At 36.8% G+C, this 21,645-nt stretch overlaps 1 protein-coding gene across 3 annotated transcripts in view; it reads left to right on the plus strand.

The window, feature by feature from the left end:
* CNTN4 (contactin 4) overlaps positions 1-21,645 on the plus strand; it is a 900,795-nt gene that overhangs the window by 656,148 nt on the left and 223,002 nt on the right. For 2 of the 3 annotated variants that reach the window (XM_043587960.1, XM_043587961.1), the window contains exon 6: positions 14,739-14,834. In XM_043587960.1, the coding sequence (XP_043443895.1) occupies positions 14,739-14,834 (96 nt within the window). Of the gene's footprint in view, positions 1-2,221; positions 2,228-14,738; positions 14,835-21,645 lie in introns of those variants that run through there. The other variant, XM_043587962.1, reaches the window with a different exon arrangement.

Raw genomic sequence — 21,645 nt, forward strand, 5'->3', positions numbered from 1 at the left:
GGTGAACAAGGTGATGTTCTGCCTTCAGGTTTCAGCTCATCCTATAAACAAATGTCCTTTTGGCAATCTACTTAGTGCCATGTTTTTTGCTTTTTTGTGTGTTCTTTATTGGTAATTTCATTGTTTAAAATAGCCCAGAGTGTAGTGTTAGAGTGCAGTCTAGTGTTCTAAGTGCTAGAAGGCTGTGATGTGCTTTATGGAAAAAAAAAAATATGCATGTTACATAAGCTTCATTCAGGCATGAGTTAGAGTGCTGTTGCGTAGAAGTTAATATTAATGAATCGACATTATATAGTAAAGTGTATTTAAACAGAAACACATGCGGCGCCTGGGTGGCTCAGTCAGTTGAGTGTCTGACTTCAGCCCAGGTCATAATCTTGTGGTCTGTGAGTTCAAGCCCTGCATCGGGCCCTGTACTGACAGCTTGGAGCCTGGGGCCTGCTTTGGATTCTGTGTCTCCCTCTCTCTTTGCCCCTCCTCTGCTTGCACTCTGTCTCTCTCTGTCAAAAATAAATAAACATTAAAAACATTAAACAGAAACACACATAAAACAACATATGTATTGATCATTTGATGGAAACATTGTGACTAGAGACTTAGAGAAACCTAATCATGTATTTCCTCCTAGGGACAATGGTTCAGTATTTGTTAATTCAGTGTTTGCTGCAACTTTACAGTACATGACTACCACCAATGATGAGAATTGATTATAGATACCTGATAGTGTGGTGCTATGGTTGGAAGCAAGACCTAGACTTACATGAGAATAACAGAACTTTAATACTTTCATACTTTTAAAATATATATAGGAGAATACTCATATGGCTTTGGGATAAGGAAGAGTTTTTTAAATAAGAAAATGTGAATGTGGGGTGTCTGGGTGGCTCAGCCAGTTAAATGTCTGACTCTTGATCTTAGCTTAGTTCATGATCTCACAGCTCATGAGATCGAGCCCCACGTTGGGTTCTGCATTGATGGCATGGAGCCTGATTGGCATTCTGTCCGTCCTTCTCTCTGCCTCATACCTGCTTCTATCTTCTCTCTCTCCCTCTCTCTCTCTCTCTCTCTCAAAATAAATTAATAAACAAACAAAAAAAAGAATAAAAATATTAGCCATAAAGAAAAGATTAATGTATGCATAGGACTTAAAATGATCAAAAAATACCAAGAAATGAGTTGAGGGGAATCAAAATGCAGAGAAGATATTTGTAAAAATATAATTGAATAAGAAAGGGTCCCAAAGAAATCCAGTGAGTCAGAAACAGACGAAAATCCCATAGGTGACCAGATAAATTACATGAACTAATATTTTAAGAATCAGGAAATGTGAGTGCCCCATGAAAAAAAAAAATATTAGTAACCAAGGAAATGCAAGTTGGAAGTAATGAATTACCATTTCATGTACTATATTTGCAAAAATTAAAATACTGAGTGTTGGTGAGGAACAGCAGCCAGCAATGCTCAATTGGGCTGACAGGATTGAAAATTGTATCAACCAGTTTAGAAAACAGATTGTGTAACTGTCTTCTGAACTACTAAATCTGAACTTTTTTGGTACTCTTGATTATATATACTGTAGACCAGAGAAACATTTGAAAATGTGATCAGAAAACATGCCCTTATAGCAAGTTAGTTTGTAATAGCCAAAAAAAAAATAATAATAATAACTGCGTGTGAACAGTGGAAAGGATATATAAACTGTGGTAAATTCTTACAAAGAAGTATTAAACCACAGTGAAAATGAATGAACCACAGCTATAATCACTGAAGTTGACTCTCAAAGAAATAATGTTAAACAAAAGTAGCAAGTCTCAGAGGAACAAGATTCCATGTTCACACAGTACAGGTTACATTTAAGACTAACTACAATCTTTAGAAATACATATGTATCTGATAAAACCTTAAGAGTAAACACAGGGTGGTAAGCAGAATAATTAGTGTGGAGGGTACAATCCTGGAGGAATTCCCAGGGTCTTCAAAGTTACTGACCATGCTGTAAATCTGAGTGTTAAGTTCACAGGTGTGCATTTTATTATTCTTTGGACTGTGCAAAAAATCATTATACATTTGCCTTTATATGTTTAATATGTCACACAATAATAAATTTAAAATAAAAGAAAACATCAGGTTATCTGGAATTAGACAGTTGGGGTTCAAATTTGGCTATTACTTAGTACCAATATGAACTTAAGCAAATTGTTTGACTTTTCTGAGTCTCAGTTTGCTCGTATGTGAAAGGGACTATTTTAGTATCGACCTCATGATATTGTTAAAAAGAAGTACCAAACTTCAAACTTAACAAGAAGGATGTAAGCATTACTGTCATCACTTGAATCTCAGGATTCCTCAGCAAAGATCCAAAGTACCTTCATTAACTCACAAACTCACCAGTTACACACACACACACACACACACACACGCACACACTTCAGGGACATTTAAAAAGTCTCTATCCTTTGTCCTGTTCTGTAGCATACTGATAACTATGGCTTCAGCTACAGTCTTTAAAGAAGTCTGTGGAAATTGAGTCCCAGAGTGAGGTTTGATGTGTAGAGTTTCTTGGTTCAGAAGAGCAACAGGGGTCATGCTGGAATCTTCTGGAAACTCTAGCAGAAAAGTTATGAGGCAGAGACACACCCAGAAATGTTGGAATGGAAATGACCTCGGAAGTAACCTTGCAAAGATGGAAAGATGACATGGCAGTGCTGGCGTGCATGATGAGCCTGTAGTTGGATATGAGCTGGTCTCATATTTTTTTAAAAATGAGAGCACTAGTGATTTCAATGGTTCATGCAGTCTGGAACATGCTTCATGCTAGAGCTCTCATAAGAACCCACCATCACCTTGCAGTAGAGTGAAGTGCCCTGCACTGCCTATGTGCGTTGACCTGCATTAAAGAAAGTGGGGAGAATCAACAAGCCTGCATTGGGGAAGGAGAGGAAGCAGGTCATTGGTGCTGACGTAAATTAAACCCAAGATCCAAGTCTCTTGGTTCCCATATGCTTGGGTTCATCGTCTGTGCAAATGGAATGTTGACTGAATGATTTACCCCCAGCAAAAAGTACTTCCTTTCATCTCCTATGGAACCTTCTCTCTACCACTCTACAACACTGATTACTTCCTTTATACCTTATATTGGAACTATTTATGTGCTTGTCTAATAGAGATTGTAAACTTCTCTTTTTTTTAATGTTTTAGTGTTTATTTTTGAGGGAGAGAGAGAGAGACAGAGCATACGCAGGTTGGGGGGGGGGGGAGAGAGAGAGAGACAGAGACAGAGACAGAGACAGAGACATGGAATCTGTAGTATGCTCCAGGCTCTGAGCTGTCCACATGGAGCCTGACATGGGGCTTGAACTCATGAACCATAAGATCAGGACCTCAGCCAAACTCAGATGCTTAACTGACTGACCCACCCAGGAACCCCAGATTATAAACTTCTTGAGGTCAGGGACCTTGTTTGATTTATCTTCATACTCTGCAGACCATCTACCACATATGACACCATAAATAATATAAATGGGGAAAAGGGAGGAAGGAAGGAGTGATGAGGGAAGGAGCTCAGACTGAAGAAAGGATGGTGTTATGGACTGAATGTTTATGTCTCCCCAAAATTAATATGTTGAAATCTTAGTGCCCAGTGTGATGGTATTAAAAGGTGGAGCCTCTGGGAGGGGATGAGGTCATGGTCTTGAGGGTGGATCTCCCATGAATGAGATGAGTGCCCTTTTGAGAAGAGACAGGGAGGGCTTCCTGTCTCTCCATTCACCACTACGTGAGGACACAGTGAGGAGGAGACAGCCATTTGCAAACCAGGAGGCAGACCTTCACCAGACACCAGATCTGCCAGCAACTTAATCTTGGGCTTCCCAGTCTCCAGAACTGTGAGAAATAAATGTTGTTTAAGCCACCCAGTCTGTGGTGTATTTGTTGTAGCAGCCCAAACATTAAGGCTGTAAGATCTCCCCAGCTCTGAAATTCTCTGGCTCTGTAAGATTTCTGAGGCAGGAAACAGTAATGCTCTCTTAAAGCAGCACATAAATTATCACAGTACTGGTTTGGTGATCGTCTGCCTTTAGGAAATCAGGGTATATTTAGTATGCCTGCTCATTTGTTTCTGCCATTTCTTCAGTTATTTAGAGTTATTTTGAGTTTTATGTTTGTTTTTGCTGGGGAACTGTATTAAACTTTTAGATGCAAAATGAAAATATTTATTAGGCTCCTCAGATGTTACCTGAACTAAGGTGACTTTAACTTCAGTTCTAAATAAGAAAGTACAAAACTATATCAAGACTGCTGTGTCACTTAGCACTACTTTGCACCCTTCCTGGAATTCTCTGTGGGGGCCCAGAGCTGAGTTGGCAGAAGGAGAGTGATTTATTCCTGCACATTTGGAAGTAGAAGGGAAGTAAATAGATTCTACTTTTACATGATCTTCCTCTTTTAAAGGTTAATACCAATATTCCCTATCCTATTTTTTCTGTTTTTCTTTGTTTTCCTGCCCTTAATTTTCTGTAGCCCTTATCATCATCAAAGATACTGAGTATGGTTTATTTATTTTGTTAATGGTCATTCTATCCATGTTAGCCTCTTTGCGAAGAGATTTTTGTTTTGCTTTGTTTTGTTTTGTTGTTGTTCACTAATACATCCCCTGTGCCTTTAACGGTAGCTGACATATAATAAGTGCTCATTGTAGGCATATTATAGGTATTGATTGAATCTGTATTAGTTCTCATCTCCCTCAACAGTGCATTTAAAAGCAAGGGGCTTGAGTGATGGCATTTCCAAAAAGTGACAGGTTTACCACACTGCAGCCTTATCTCTGATTTCTCCCAGAAAAATAAGAACAGTGAAACAGCATCCATAGCAAAGTCTAAGTAGATGATGAATAAACACATAGCTTGCATGCATATTTGATGATAGTTTTATTTTCAAAACTGTAATGAGATAAAAATATATGGTTGAAGTTGCCAAAGCAACTTAAATTCAACATAAATAACTGCTGCTCTTCATCTGGGAATTTCATTTATATACAGAACTTTTTTTTTATGTCCTTAAAAATGTTTAAGTGGTATACTAGATACAGCTTATGCAGCATCTAGTACCCCAAGGAATGTTTTTTCTCAAAGAAGGGAAACGAAAAGGGCAGAGAAATATCCTCTTTGAGCCGGTGATTCAACAAACCTGTTACTTCTAACAGCTTTGATTTCCTGAAAATAACTAGATGGCAAAGGGTGTCCAATTTCTTAGGAGCAGTGAATATAAGAAGGCTGGCATTTTTCTTTATGAGTCACCATTCACTCTTTTATTGGGTCAAAAATCCAAAACTGAGAATGTGGTGAGGACTCTTCGATTTGCTTTCAAAGCAAAACTTTATTGCAAAGCATAAGAGTGTCAGGAAATACTGATAAAGTATGCCTCTCCCTTTGAAGTTAACAATCAGTGTAATTTCTTCTCAAGCTTCTTGGGAAAAGAAATCCCTACTTTTTTGGATACAAATAAGAGAATGTTTAAATATGAAAGCACCTACCTAGTTTCATTTTTAAGGAGGAAGTGAGAAACTGCCCCTCCTAGAGATGGTACCCACTTCCACTTAGTGGTAGGCAAGCTTGAAGGTGAACTCAGTCCTCAGGCTTGTATCCTTAAAAGGTTAACAAAGTAAAAGATGTGGAATGAAAAAGTTTGAGATGAAAAGATTTCTTTCACTTTAAAGCATGGTGCTTCACGACCAATTGTATGGATGGGTAGATTTGTGGTCTCTAGGGTTTGCTCATGATCTGTGGCCTATATATCTCCATTTAGTAATATGTTCCCAAGGTTTTTCCTATAGATTACTGACTTCACAATGGCTTCCCGATGCATGCCTTTTCAGCATTTCTTCAGAGAATATTTATTCTAGTGTTACTTGAATATATCTGATTTGCCCTCTAGGATTGCCCATTTTTTGAGAAGACTGGTACAATGAATTACAACTTGCTAATTTTAATTTTCAGAGGGGAGAAGAAAAGGCTATGAAGTAAAAATACAAAATGAAGAATCATGTTTCTTTCTGTCAAAACTGTAATGATCATAAGTCTATCAAATTACAGAATTCTCACACTAGATGAAAAACAGATAATTGTATGATATATCACTGACTAGCTGATAGCCCTGATCACAAATAACAGACCCATGCAATTTGCATGATGTTTGATATTTTCATTATCTCAGGCATTTCCTGAGCCTCAGGGGTCAGTGGATGGAAGGGTATTTCTTATACCAAGTAATGAACTTATTTCATATGCTGATTGTATTTCAGTCTTAGTCAGTGAATCTGTGAGCTTTTATATTAAGGCATGGTAGGTGGCTTAACTCCTTGATTAGAGATGTAGTCTTAAAGGTACCATCCACAGCATCCCTGGCCATCGAGCACCCATAGGTCTTTTTGTAACATGACCCTGTGTCATGTGGACAAATACAAGAAAGTTCACTTTAGGCCATCAAGTCTTGTTGACTCAGTGTTGTCCTCAGGAAGGGGATTGATGCTCAACAAATGCTAATTAAGTACCTAAAATGTATCAAACACTGTTTTGGGCACTGTGCTGCAAACTGATAAAGACTGAAAAGATTGCTGCCCCAGTGAATCTTCATCTTGGGGCAGGGAGTGGTGGGTAGGGGAGACAATAAACCAAATAGCATAGAAGCAAATCGTCTTTACAGATGGTGGTGACAATTGCTATGTGAGACATAATAATAAAGACGTGATGTGATGGAGAGTAACCAGAGCCAGGTGATGGTCTCCTTGAGGTAAAGCCTCAGAGAAGGCTACCCTGGGGAAGTGACATTTGAAATGAGTCCTGAATATGGGAATGATGAGCCAAAAGATGAGTTGAGTGCATTCCAAAGGGAACAGCAAATATGAAGGTCTTAAAACGGGGTTACCCTTAAAGTGTTTGAAGAACACTTAAAGTGTTTGAAGAAGCAAAACATGTTTATAATGTTTAAGGAAGGTGAAAAATACAGGAAATGAGACTGGGGACATAGGCAGGGACCTCTGTAGAGGTCCTTGATAGAGTACAGTGAAGATTCCATATTTTATTCTAAAATGTACTAAGCCAAATCCTTTTCTGAAACCTTTGTTTCTGTTTCTGTTGTATAAACATGAAACCAATGATAGGGAATGCAGCTTCCTAACCATTAACACTCCTGAGTCAGGATGATATGCGAAAAGAGATGAGCTCCTGTAGAGAAAAATGCTGGTAATAATAGCTTGTATTTTAGAACACCTGTCTCCAAAGGAGAACATTATTTATGATGCCATATCGCACTAATCGCAGTAACCTTGTGATTTAGATAGGTACAGGTTTTTGTGGAATACATCAAGAAACTCAAACATTTTAAATCGAGTTGTTCTTTGACTTCTTAAGTAGCACAAAGGTCTAGATAAAATAGAATATGCCCCCCCCCAAAAAAAATGAAGAAAGAGAAAAAAACTAATATGAGAAATAAAAAGAGCTACCAAGAGAGTCATACACTTAGAGCACAAAGGACAGCAAAGCAACCTTTATTTTCTTGAAAAGTCAAGAAAATAATAGAAGAAGGGTGAAAAAAATGTGCATTTTAAATAGTCAACTACACAATCAACAAGTATGGTTTCATCTTTTAAATTGAATTCTATGTAGAAAAGAGGCTAAAAGCATACATTTTTGGATTAGGTAAACCTGGATTTTAATTCATTCTCTTCCTTATAGTAGGCCTTTGATCTTGATTGTTAATTTTTTCTTTGTATAAAATGGGATTAGTGATAATACTTACTTCATAAAGTTGTTGGAAGGATTAAATGAAAGAATACATGGAAAGTGAGAAATTGAGTTCTTTATGGAAGCCAGTTAAAACTAGCATTCCTTTTTTTTTTTAATTTGCTAAATAGTATTTACAAAATGATTAATTTCCCAAACAATCCACAGAAGCCTGCTTAACACATAACACATTTTAAGCTCTTTCCTGGGTTTTGTGGCTGGAAACAGAAAATGATGCAGTAATGTGGTATAAGAGAAAGAGGAGTGTAACCCCTCCTTTTGCAAAATGCAAGATTGCTGACCCCAGGCAAATTTGTCTTTGGCAATCTCTACACACCTTTTCTCATCCTATTTTTTAGGTCATTAATCCCTTCTTGAGCTTTCTAAGCCCTATTCTACCCTCCCCATTACTTCATAGATAACATTTTCTTTTGTTTCTTTTTTGGCTAATCAAAACTCCCATTCAAAGAATCCCTACTGCTCTTATTTACTTAAGAGGAAGCAATCTGATTGGATTAATTTGCCCTTCACTGTCAATGACTACTGGCAAGGCAATGCATTTGCAGCCATTTATGTTTTTAAAATGTAATTTCTGCAATTCCAAAATAATCCCTAAATTATAGAGTTCTCATCTGACATGAGTAAAAAGGGTAGAAAAAAAATTCAGACATTTGGAGGGAGAACATTGTGCAGTCACAGTCAGCATCTGGGAGAGCTCCCACTGGCTCTTCCTTTGTACTTGGAAATAAGTGCTCTAAGAATTTTCATAGGGTTGTCCATAGTAGCAGCATTAGGGACAATGAAAGAACAAGGTCGTAAGTCAGTTATATGAATGACTCATTTGTAAATTGAGTGTACATTAGCTTAGAAATATTAATAAAGCCCTTTGTTATCTATACAAAGATATCCAGGAAAGAGATTTGCTTTACTTTGCAATGTCAGACCATCGCCTAGCATCAGATTCTGGTCCCTTACTTTAGGGACCAACAAATTGGGATATTTAATATCGGATGTTTAGCATAGACAAAGGTTTTTGTTTCGTTTTGTTTTACTTAGTTGTTAGAAAGATAAGATAGCTGACACGAATACTTGGAACTGAAAAGGAACTCAAAAAATATTTGCTGAAGACTGAATAAGCAAATGGAAAAGTTAATGACATAAGGAAAAGCAAGATACTGACAAACATACCTATCAATATTTTATAATCATATATATATATATATATTTCAGTTTCCATTTATACCCATCTGTTTACAACTAGTATGCAGTGTGAACTTATAAATTTTAAGTTCAATGAGTAAATTTATATAATCAGTAAATAATAAAATGTTTCATAATTTATTTCTGTTTTGAAACGTGTTTGCATACTTTGTAGAAGATAAACCTACATCCTATTTTAGTGTTTTATGAAAATGCTACCACATTTACTTTAAAAAGTGGTACAAGCTCTCTGAGACCATATCATCATAGGTTCTTAAGGAAAATTTTCTGAATCCTTTATATGTGAGTATATCTTAATTTTAAGTCATATAAAGACTACAGTTCACACACTGGAAAGGATAAGGTAGCTGGCTTACTTCAGCTCCTATTCAGACTTGAAAACACAATTAAGATGAACAAAAATAGATGTATTTTAAGTCCTATTAGCATTTTTTGCCATGGTAGGATTGACTTGACCACTCTGGTGTTACTTTTTCTGGTGGAAGTTTAGACTCACAAGTTTTCCCACACTAAGTCACTTTCTGTATGGTTTCCTTAGATGCCAAGAAATGATAATGATAATGCTAACATTTATGGGCTACTGACTTTTGATCAGACAGTATGTTAAATGCTTTATATGCATGATCTTAATCTTCAAAGAGCTCTATGAGATAGAGATTTTTGTCCTAATATTAGAAATGATGAAAGTGAGGTTCTAGGAGATTAAATAACTCACCTACATTGTACAGCAAGAAAATAAGAGTACCAGATTTGTACTCAGGTTCTTCTGACTACAAAACCAGCATGTTAAACCATTATGCAAGTCTTCATCTTGTTATATATTCTCACTGGGAAACCCAGTCACCTATGCCATTTGTACTAATGGCTTCTTCCTTCTTCCTGAGTGGAAAGAATGTGACAAATGTGGCTTGCAATTCCTAAGGTTTTATAAATTTAGACTTACTTTCAGTATGAGTCTCTAGAATTCAAGAAACCATGCAAATGTGCATCCACAAATGCATACACTCAGGAAACAAATGGCAGATTCAAGACCTAATTTTAAATATGCTACATGATAATCAATTTTTAAAGTTATGCTCCAAAAATACTCCTTAAAAAAACAAACGGTACAATCATCATTATGAAAATCATATTCATAACAAATGTATTACTTGACCATTTTTCCAAGTTGGTATTGATTTCCTTATTGACTGCTACTTTCAAAATTGGAGGAAGCAATAACAAAGGATACTGGTGATAGAAATTTCTTGTTCTAAGGCCACCCTGTAAGAATTAATAGAATCCAGGCTTACCCAAATAAGGAAAAACTGAATTGGTATTTTTTTTAGCATGTAGTAAATAATACATGCATTAAAAATGCATGCATTACTTGCATGGTTTACTGTATCATTCTTCCTCTCCCCTTTTCTCCTGCCTCTTTGTGGATTCTTAACAAACCATGATGTGTGTTATGATCCCATTAACATCTTCTAGACATTTTAAAACTAAACTGACACTCTTCTCTGGGTGGTCCCACCCTGTAAATGGCTTCAGCTCTTCAGTGTTCAGTGGGTCATGGGTAGTCCCTTAGTGTTGGCCTACATGAGTTACTTTTTCTCACTTACTGTTACTTCTCAAAAAAATATATTGGGCCCTCTGGATGTTTTCTCTAGAGTACCTCCAGATATTTGTTGGAAGGTATCTTTTCCTTTCCTCTAAACATTTAATAACTTTACAGACAGGAAATATATGTAGATTTTCCCCCCTCACTCCCTGATTTACTCTGTAGTTTGAATTATAAGTATTTTCATATATTAAGACATTTTATTATTTATCGCATATTGCAGCTTTAAGACCTTTGTATGCTTTTACTCCCGCAGGAATTTAAATGCGAACTCATTTCCTCTATGCACTCAATACACATTCCAAGTTCCATAGCATATTTTCTAATTTCATTTAAAAATAAAATGCTGATATTACATTCCATAGCAGAATAAAGGACAATTGTTTCCACAGGAAAATATGATATGAAAACACATCTGCCACAAAATTGTGCATCCTTTAGCATATGATTTCTAGAAAAATTTATGTAAAATGCTGATGAATGAAATCAACACCGAAAAGTATAACCACTTATTTTTTAAATGTCTACGAATCCCATGTCAGTAAACCATATACACAGTTGGAAAAATAAGCTGTTGTGAAAAACCACGATACATGGATATTAATTCCTTGTCATACATATACGTTGTTTATTCAACCATATCTTTAGTAATTGACTACATTGTTCAGCTACCTTTTGTTAACAATGCAGCGAGCATGCTTCTTAATAGAGTTGTTTCTGATTGTTTTCTCCTCATTCAATTTCATCCTTTTTACCTACTGTTTAAAATCCCTACATTGAGTACTCACCCACAAGGAAAAGCAAAGAAATAGAAGATTTGGAATGGAATGTACCTACTCATTGCTTTGTGCATTGAAATGTGGATTTTCCTGCATAATCACTAAAGAGCTTACAATTCATTCAAAGATTTTTTTATTTTTGTCACTAAGCTGTTGAGTAACTAGTTTGAATGTTCTTTTTCACTAGCTTCCACTAAATCATTGGGGAAGCCATAGACTCTGGTGTTTGAGACCAGTAGCTTTAAAGGGAGACAGATATAAATTTGTATTTTTCTGACCACTTCCTGGGTGGTGAAGATGATACTGAACCTCTCTGAACTTCACTTATATCACCTCCAAGTTGGAAATTTAAACTATGATGGAATAAATGAGATCTATATGAAAAACACTTGGCACATGGTATGACCTCAATACATTTTGCAGGTAGATGCTATTATTGCTATTAGGTCAATGGTCATGGTAACAGAGCATTATCCATAATATATTCTTACTATCTTGTAAAGTCTGTTGCCAATGATCATTACCCAGAACCAAGGCTTTGGAAATAAAGTGACTCTAAAATAATAATATGTGCAGGACTATTGCTGACAAAGGCCTGGCCATGAATACACAAGGTTCAAAAAATACCCATTCACACCCATAGTTCTTTGATTTGTATAGTTACCACGCTGCTAGTAATTAGGATCTGGATGGATAGTTGTATCTGAAAAGACCAGTTTTGGACATGGAATTTTTCCTTAAACGTGTGCATAAATATAGTGTCCTTTGTTTATCAGTAGCTATAACTCTCTAGAATTCTCTCTAGAATTAATTTACTGTTGGGAACACTCTTATAAATAGAATGATTGGATTATGACCTGCCACTGTATAACAACATTCTTTAGTGGACAGAACAAATACATTGAACACCAGATTTGTAGCGCAATCTTTGTGTTTGGCCTTGTGCTTTTCAAGTACTATCTCATTTAATCTTTGCCCATGACTCTTACTTTAAAACAAAGCACATTTATTTGCATTTATTTATGAGAAAATGAAGACTTGCCGAAGGTCAGTTACACAGCTAATACATGGCAGAGTTGATTTCAAAATCAAATCTGTCCAAATGCAGTCTTTTTACTCACTATGTAAGTAGGGTTTGCCATCTGGAATTTGTATCAACTAACTACTAAGAAATATGTCCAAATATTTTCTCAAATACCAGATTAGTTTGATATATTCTGACTGCCCGAACCTTGTAGAACTGCATGAATTCATAAACTGAAAAGGAAGAAACAGGAATCCAGTTTTTCAAGCTCATTAAGGACAATTAAAAATCATTTAAGCACATTACATGTGCTTCTCATTTTTTCCCCATTTCTAAATGCCCCTCCTCTAATCAGAACCATGGTGGACTTTGCCTAGATAAGACTTGACCTCTATTACCTATTAGCCCTTAATTTTTTATGCAACTCTGGTATTGTGATGGGATGTTTGTACAAAAACTTAGATGACGTAGTCTAAGAACCTGTATGCAGAAGTGGCAATTCAGCATGATTCACTGTCACTTTTAGGGATGATGGTTTATAATATTAAACCATTTTCCATAATAAAGTTTTTAAAATGTCTCATTTAATCTTTTTTGAAGGCTTCTCCGACCGTTTCCTTGGAAGAAAATATCATGTCTTAGCCTTACGTGATGCTCATTGGATTAAAAGAATTTTATTACAACAGAAATGTTATTCACATTAGAGTATTTTTGTGTATTGTACTCAGTATGTCCTCCAGGTGTCCTGGTTCACACCTCAGCTCTGTCAGTCTTTGGCTTCCTATGATTAGGTGTTATTTGTCAGTCCTGCCCACTATACTCTCGGGTCCCTACAGGGCAGGCACTGTGTTCTCACAGTGCCTATATCAAAGTCTGACAACCAAGTGATGTTTAATGAAATTTTTATAAGTACTTAGTTGAAGAAAATAATGTATGCTTTTAAAATTTCCATAATTCCAGAAGTTGGTAACGAAGATATGTATGTGTCTAAATTTTCTTTAATATCCTGACCTCTCCTTAAAGTCAAACCTAGTTATAGAAGCATTCCGTTTGGGTTTTTTTTGGTTTTTTTGGGTTTTTTTTTTTTTTTGACTGCAGGAAGTCTGTCCACTTTATCCCCCTAGCTTCATAACTTACTCATGTAACCTTTAACAAACCTCATGGTGCCTCTCTTTTCTAGACTATAAAATGGAGACATTAATGGTAATTAATCCATATAATTGTTGTTAGAATCGCTTCAGATAATCATCATGAAATACTTGCCAAAATGGCCAGCATGTAGGAAATAGTCAATAAATATTACTGATCTCCAGTGTGCACAGCTTGCTGCCCTGCAGAACATACTTGTTTTGGAATAATCTTCAAATCCAATAAGAGCTTGTGAAATCAAATGTTTTAGACAACAAAAAATGAAATGACACTTAAAATACTTCTTGTTGAGAGGGTTTACATTTGGGAGGACAGGAAAAAATATTTTTTTAAACAGTAATATGTCTGTCACTTTATTAGACATATTTTTTACATTAACTCATTTTTATTGGCAACTGCTTGAGTTCGCTGACTCAAACTGTGATCTTTGGGTTTGTAATGTCTTATCTTTCTAACTATACCTGACCTCCTTGACAGAAGGGAGCTTTTTTTTTTTCAAAACAGAATCTTGGACAGTACTTTATAAATATTTAAAAATATACATGTACTTTGAAACAATTATGTATATGTGCATATGTCTATTTGTACATTGTATATGATGTGTGTGCATATCCAGAGAGAGTCCTATTCTAGTTACATATGTAGAGGGACATGTATAATTGCATATAATAGAATGGTTTGTGAAGTGAATAGGATTGAGTATCAGATATTATGAATGTCATTCCTGATAATATTTAATTACAAAAATATGTTGGGGAAGTCACTTAACTTCATTAAACCTTGGTTTCTTCATTTAGATGTGCACCATCTAATAGGATTTTCTGCATTGATTTGAATGTTCTATTTCTCTGCTGTCCAATATGGTAACCACTAGCTAGCTACATGTGGCTGTTGAACTCAAAATGTAGCTAGTGTGGCTGAGAAACTGAGTTATACATTTTATTTAATTTTATATCTTTTAAATATAAATAGACACATGTAACAGGTAGCTCCATTACAGTATACAGAATCAAGGATGACAGGACAATATCATGTGAAAAGAAGCTACACTGAATTTCCTTGATATGGGTGATACAATTACTGTTTCTCAGCAGAAGACTGTCCTCTTTTGAAATACTTAAATTCTCTCATATTATCTTAGGCCTTTACAACTTAAACTATTTTTCCTTTATCTTTCTTAACAGATCTTGAAAACTTTAAAACAAGAACAAGAAGCACTGTGTCTGTCCGACAAGGTCAGGGGATGGTACTCCTATGTGGCCCACCAGCCCATTCAGGAGGTAAACTATAAATGCACTGAAATGTGCACACTTTTCACTTCACTTGCTGCTATTTTGTTGTTGTTGTTGTTGCTTTTTCTCCCCTTGGCACTAGCTAAAGGAAAAGTGTCATTTGCAGAGATTCTCTGTGTCAAGGAAGAATCATTGTCAGTGCCTTCCATAATTAAGATAGGAAAATACCAGATTCTGCAAATGTTCCAACCCAGTGCTATTTAGCTGGCACAAGGGGAAACACACCTGAGTCAATTGAAATAAGAATCCTGTTGCTTAGTAAGGCAATGTAGGTAAAACTACCCATGCTTTCTCCAACTCAATTGGTTTCAAAGATGGCCTTGCTTTATTTTGTCTCGTTTTTTTGGCTAGGGAAAGGATCAGATCCAGAACCCAAGTCCTCTGACCACAGAATCCAAGGTCACTTTGTAAAGACTCATAATGTCTACATCAGTTAGGAATTCATTTGATGTGTTTTTAAGTTAATTTTTTTCAAGTTTTGTTTAATTTCCACCTAGTTAACATATAGTGTAATAATTAGTTTCAGGTGTAGAATTTAATGATTCATCACTTCCTTACAACACCCAGTGTTCATCCCAACAAGTGTCCTCCTTAAGTAAATAAGTAAAGATAAATAAGTAAGTAAATAAATAAAGAGTAGGGAATTTGTTTGACTGCAAATAACTGAAAACCCAGCTAACACAAACTTCAACAGGCTTTATGTTGTTCTTACACACATTTCCAAAGGTATGTATGCTCAAGCTAGCACCACTTCCTGAGGATGTCTTCCAGGATGCAAGTCCTTTCTCGCATCCTTCTCTGAGGTCCTTAACAGGTAAATGGCAAGGGTAGCAAGTGTGCAGTCCAGACAGGCAGAAATGGGAATAGGCAAGAACAAAAGTCCCAAGTCTCCCTCTCAGTTTGCATTTGTATTATGAAAGGTTCGCTTTGCCGGAAGACTTTTACCTACATGTCACTGGTCAGCTACAGTGGCAAGAGAGATGGAAAAATCAAGTATTTTGTACAGATAAATTTGATGGCCCTGAAAAAAACCGTAATTTTGTAAATAGGGAGACTATGGAATTTGCAGTTTCTGCTAAAAGGACCAACGATAACTGAAAGGCAAATCTGACTTCCCATAAGGGGCACAGCAGTGTGGAGGCTTAATATATAATGCTGTCTATTAGGATTCCTCTAAAGTTGTGGTTACAAGATTGATAAACTCTGTTCTTGGGAATTCTGGCTCAAAGTTGAATTTGCTATCTGCTATCCTTGTTATTATCTTAATTTTCTCTTTGGCTTAACGCATGATGAAAAGACAAAAAAATTAAACTGAGAATTTGAAAACATCCTTCTATTTTTGTCCTGTGTTCTGAAGTTGTAACTTTTCATTTCTCATATAATGCCCCAGCTAACCTTTGCAGCAGGAAGTAACAATTAGCAAGATAGCTGAAAAGACTCGTACTTCTAATATGATGGGTGTTAAAAGCACATGGAGGAGGGCTCCCTGCATCTAAACTGTGGGCATGGAATTATTCAGGGATCTGGGTTTTGAAGACTGGCAGAGAATCCAGGTTAAATTTCAGTAGTTTGTATTCTGAGAAATAGGTTGACTCCTTAGGACTTGAGTTTTCCCTTCAAATTAGCATCAGAATAATAAAATTTGGAGTTCTGACATGAGGTCCAGCCCTAGCACTGTTTCAAATCATTATTTGATATTGAGCAATTTTTTTTAATTTTTCATATCACACTCTTCTTATCTATAAAAAGATGAGATCAAAGGAAATCTTTCCGATCCCTTTTAGTTCTATCATTACATGGTAATAACTCAATAAGACTAAACATGTTTATTAACTAGGCTTGCATTATTGAATTCTGTCATTTATACAAAGAAATCAATTAACTGGACCTATATTTAGGTAAAGTGAAGTTCACTCAGACTGACTTTTCTCTTCTTACTATAAAATCTGATCAAGGGGCGCCTGGGTGGCTCAGTCGGTTAAGCGGCCGACTTCGGCTCAGGTCATGATCTCGCAGTCCATGAGTTCAAGCCCTGTGTCGGGCTCTGTGCTGACAGCTCAGAGCCTGGAGCCTGTTTCGGATTCTGTGTCTCCCTCTCTCTGACCCTCCCCCATTCATGCTCTGTCTCTCTCTGTCTCAAAAATAAATAAACATAAAAAAAATTTTTTTAAATAAAATCTGATCAAAATAAGAATGGAAGGTTTTGCTAATTTCTTCTGCAGTCTACATTCACAGCACTAAACTTTCATAACATGGCAGCAATTCCAAAAATCAATCTTGTAGGCTTATTAAGAAAAACAGTACCCCACTCCTCCCTGGCATAATGGTATCTTTGGGAAAGCCAAAGCACCTGAAGTGTTACTGTGCTGCTACACAATGAGACACCTGAATACTTTCCCCTTCCCACAGAGAAATATATTAAAAATTTTCATAGACATCCCCTGAAATGTGCTTGTCTCTGCTGGCAGCAGTCAGCAGCTCTGAAATCCGGTTTTTTGAGCTGTGCTGACATTCCTGACAGTCTTGATGGTGAAAGACAAGGAAATAAATATTCTCATTATGGGCTTTATTAGAAACCGCGTGCTCAGTAACACTGTGGGCAAGGCAGGCAAGGCAGGGAAATTTGCAAGAATGCAAAGAAGATCTTGAAAGTTGTAAGGGAGTATCTCAGACAGCCATCAGTTTGGGGCAGTGGAGTCACTGATGATCTGATGAAATACCCCCAGTTGTCAAAGCCCTCCAGTGCAAACTGTATAGCAGGGATTCTCTCGTTGCTTCTCCAGACGATGTTTCACCTGAAAGCTGGCAGAATCACCATGAGCCACTGGATATACCGAGCATTTTAGACCCAGCATATGGTATCCCAGTTTAATTTGTAACAGATCATGCAGAGGGAAGGAAATGAGTCAGCCTTTTATTGTATCAATGGGATACTGAGTAATGGCATGAAATCCATTGTAAAGGATGCATGTTTCAAAAGCTGTGAGGTGTCAGACTTTCTTAGGGTAACATAGAAATGAGCAACAATCTATTTTGAAAGGCATTTCAGACAGCAGGTATTTTCAGGACTCTATCAATCACTACATGTACCATCTTTGTTGTCTTTTGGTTAATAGATACAAATTCAGTTATGATGTCATTCCATAGATTCTACTATTCAGTTTTAGCACAAACACCAAACTGTGGAAATCACTGTGATGGACTCTGGTTGTCCGTGATGTCCCTTCATATTAGAAATAGAGTTTATTGAGATCCAGAATTTTCACCTGGCTTTCCATCACCTCCAAGGTCATTTGGCACCAGGAATTCAGGATCCTTAACCATGCTCTCATTAAGTAGGCATATGACTGAGATACTTTGAGATTCTTCCTACCAGTGTACTAAAATTGTATTATTCATCAGTGAATTCCTCCTGAACTGTTCAGGGAGGTTTTTGTTCTCACCTTCCTTTTTGTATGTGTCACCAAGATCCTTGCTACCCAAAATGTGGTCCATGCACCAGCACCATCTGTCTTACCTGGAAGCTTGTCAGAAAGACCATTTCAGGTTCCACCCATGGCCTACTGAATCAGAATTCACATTTTAATAAGATCTCCAAATGATTCATATGCACATTAAAGTTTGAGAAGCCCCAAGCTATTCTCTCACACACACCTCACTTCTGGCCACTGGTGGGCAGGAAGCTGAGGCATAATCAAGGCAACATGTTAAAGTCATGGGTGCCCAACCATTTCCCAAAGATATTTTGATTCCACAAATCTGGGGCAGGATTCCCAAAACTATTGTTTTAGAGACTCTGAGGCAGCACCACATTTAAGATCCACCCACTTTGATCACCTTCTACAAAGCCAGCCCAGAATCACACTACTGAGATGGAGTGCTTTGATTTCCACATCACCCAAACAGAAGGGTCGAGTACTTTTTATGTCAAATTCATATTTAAAAGAATTTAAAATAAAATATAATCACCTCAGGCTTTACCTTCATTTATTTTTGTGGATGTTGATAAAGGAGATGAACAATCAAGAAAAGACTGGCTTTTTCTCAAGTGTGTGTGTATCTTCAAAAGTAGCATTTTACATTTGGCCAGCTTTTTACTACATTACTGTTAGTGAAAGTATGGCTTCCTAGAGTATTAAAAATAAGCCACGTGATTCTGATTCTAAGATTATTTTCATTGTTATGGGTTTTTTAGAAACCAGCTATAATTGTCATCATTAGATGATTTTACACAGAACACATTTCCATTAAATTTGGATTCTGTTCACATGGCATGAGATGCAGGGACCTTACAACAGAGCATCTGTGGAGTTCTTTATGGTGTTTATAATGCTTTAGTTGCCATTATATTATCTCTGATCCTTACAATAATCCTATAGGAAGTAAGGACATGTATTTCATAGATAAGGAAATTGAAGCAAAGAGATTATGTGGGGTCACACACTAATCAATGGCAGGGTCAAGAGTTATCTTTGCCTAGAATGTGACCCATTTTTTTTTTCCAGTCCAGGAGACAACACTGGAAACAGGTACTGGATTCTCTATGCCGGTGATTCTCTGGGCCCTGTCCCAGATCAATTAAGTGTGCCTTTCTTGAGAGGGGTCCTCTGGCATCCTTTATATTTTTAAAAGCACTATACATGATTCTAATCTGCCGTCAGGGTGCAAAATGTGTATCTCTGCATTACAAAATCAAGTAGATCTTGTCTCAGCAAAACCTCTCTATCTGCAAACCTCTCCAGGGTCCAGGAAATTTGATTTGATCTGGACATATCCACGAATATTATAACCCTGAAAGAAGTGTGCCTTCCAACAGCGTAGTTATTTCAGCTGGATCATTTTGTTTTTACTGTAGGACAGAGGAAAAAGCAGGAAACTGGGACACCAAATTCCAGGCCCAGATCTCATATTAACTTACTATGTGGTCTTGGGCCAATTACATAACTTTTCTGAGTCCTTTTGGTTTCTATCTTCCCACACATACTGTTTCTATCATCAAGATGTCACCTTCAGGATCAGGCTCACCCAGTTTCTGTAATTTTTTTTAATGTTAATATATTTTTGAGAGGGGGAGGGGGATGGGGCAGATAGAGGGAGACAGAGAATCCAAAGCAGGCTCTGCACTGTGAGTGCTCAAACCCATGAACCGTGAGATTATGACCTGAGCCAAAATCAGGAGTTGGCTGCTTAACCAACTGAACCACCCAGGTGTCCCAGGCTCACCCAGTTTCTTAGTGAATTCAAACTATGCCAGCAGGTCTTGGGTCTGGAGTGATGTTGCTATGCTAAAATGAATGTCCTCTATGCCCAGAATAATGCTCAAGACATCCACATTTTGTCAGGCAGCCAGCTCTGCCCAGCCCCACTCCATGCCAATCCCCAACCCCAGCCCCATATTGGCTCCCATGCTTACCAGTTCTATATACCTTCAGACTTCTGGGTGCATCTTTATTTACTCCAAATACCAATTCATTTCACTGTAGTATAGACACTAAGTTTAGCTCTTTCCCTCATGTTTCACCTAAAGATGCATCCAGATCCAAACCTGAGACAATAACACACTGTCCTGTGGGTCTTAAGTATTGCTGACATCTAGGAGGTTTACTTACTGGGCCCCATATGCTATATCAGACTCCCTGGAAAATTAACATCAAAATGGCTGGGTTCTAGTTTTATCACCCTGTCATTTGGACAACTGGCCACTTTCTTCAAGAAGCGGCCCAGTTCCAGCTTTCTTTCATCAGCATTTTAGGCTGTCCCTCTCTCCCTGTATCTTTGTTCTCAGTGTAACTCTCCAATCTTCATACAGTATTATGTTATCCAAATAATATTTATATTTGCTCTATAAACCTCTCAAATATGTTAGACTAAAAACATGTAATAAATGTGGTAGCAATTTGCACAGTTAAAATGCTGCATAAGATATGTAGGAATAAATTTAACCAAGAAGGTGAAAAACCTATACTATGAAAATTATAAGACATTGTTCAAGGAAACTGAAGAAAACACAAACAGATGAGAAGATATTCTATGTTCATGGGGTGGAAGAAAGATTCCATGTTAATATGTCCATACTATACAAAGCAATCTATACATTCATTGTATTCCCTATCAAAATACAAGTAGCATTTTTCACAGAACTAGAATAATCCTAAAATTTGTGTGGAACCACAAAAGATTGTCAATAACTAAAGTAATCTTAAGAAAGAAGAACAGTATCACAGTCTCAGATTTCAATATAGACTACAAAGCTCTAGTAACCAAAACAGTATGGTACTAGCACAAAAACAGACACATAGATCAATGGATCAGTATAGAGAGCCTGGAAATAAACCCATTTTTATATGGCTATTTAACCTACAGCAAAGGAGGCAAGAATACACAATGAGGGAAAAGACAGTCTCTTCAATAAATGTTGAAAAACTTAACAGCTACATGCAAAAGAATGAAACTGGACCAATTTCTTACACCATACACAAAAATAAACTCAAAATGGTTGAAAACCTAAATATGAGACCTGAAACCATAAAACTCCTAAAAGAAAACATGGACAGTAATCTCTTAGACATTGGCCTTAGCAACATTTTTCTGGATGTGTCTTCTCAGGCAAGGGAAACGAAAGCAAAAATAAACTATTGGGACTATGTCAAACTAAAAAGCTTTTGCACTGCAAAGGAAACCATCAACAAAATGAAAAGACAACCTACTGAATTGGAGAAGATATTTGCAAATGATATATTCAATAAAGGGTTAATATCCAAAATATATCAAGAATTCATACAACTGAACACTAAAAACA

The sequence above is a fragment of the Prionailurus bengalensis genome, chromosome A2 (assembly GCF_016509475.1).
Source record: "Prionailurus bengalensis isolate Pbe53 chromosome A2, Fcat_Pben_1.1_paternal_pri, whole genome shotgun sequence".
Taxonomy (NCBI): Eukaryota; Metazoa; Chordata; class Mammalia; order Carnivora; family Felidae; genus Prionailurus; species Prionailurus bengalensis.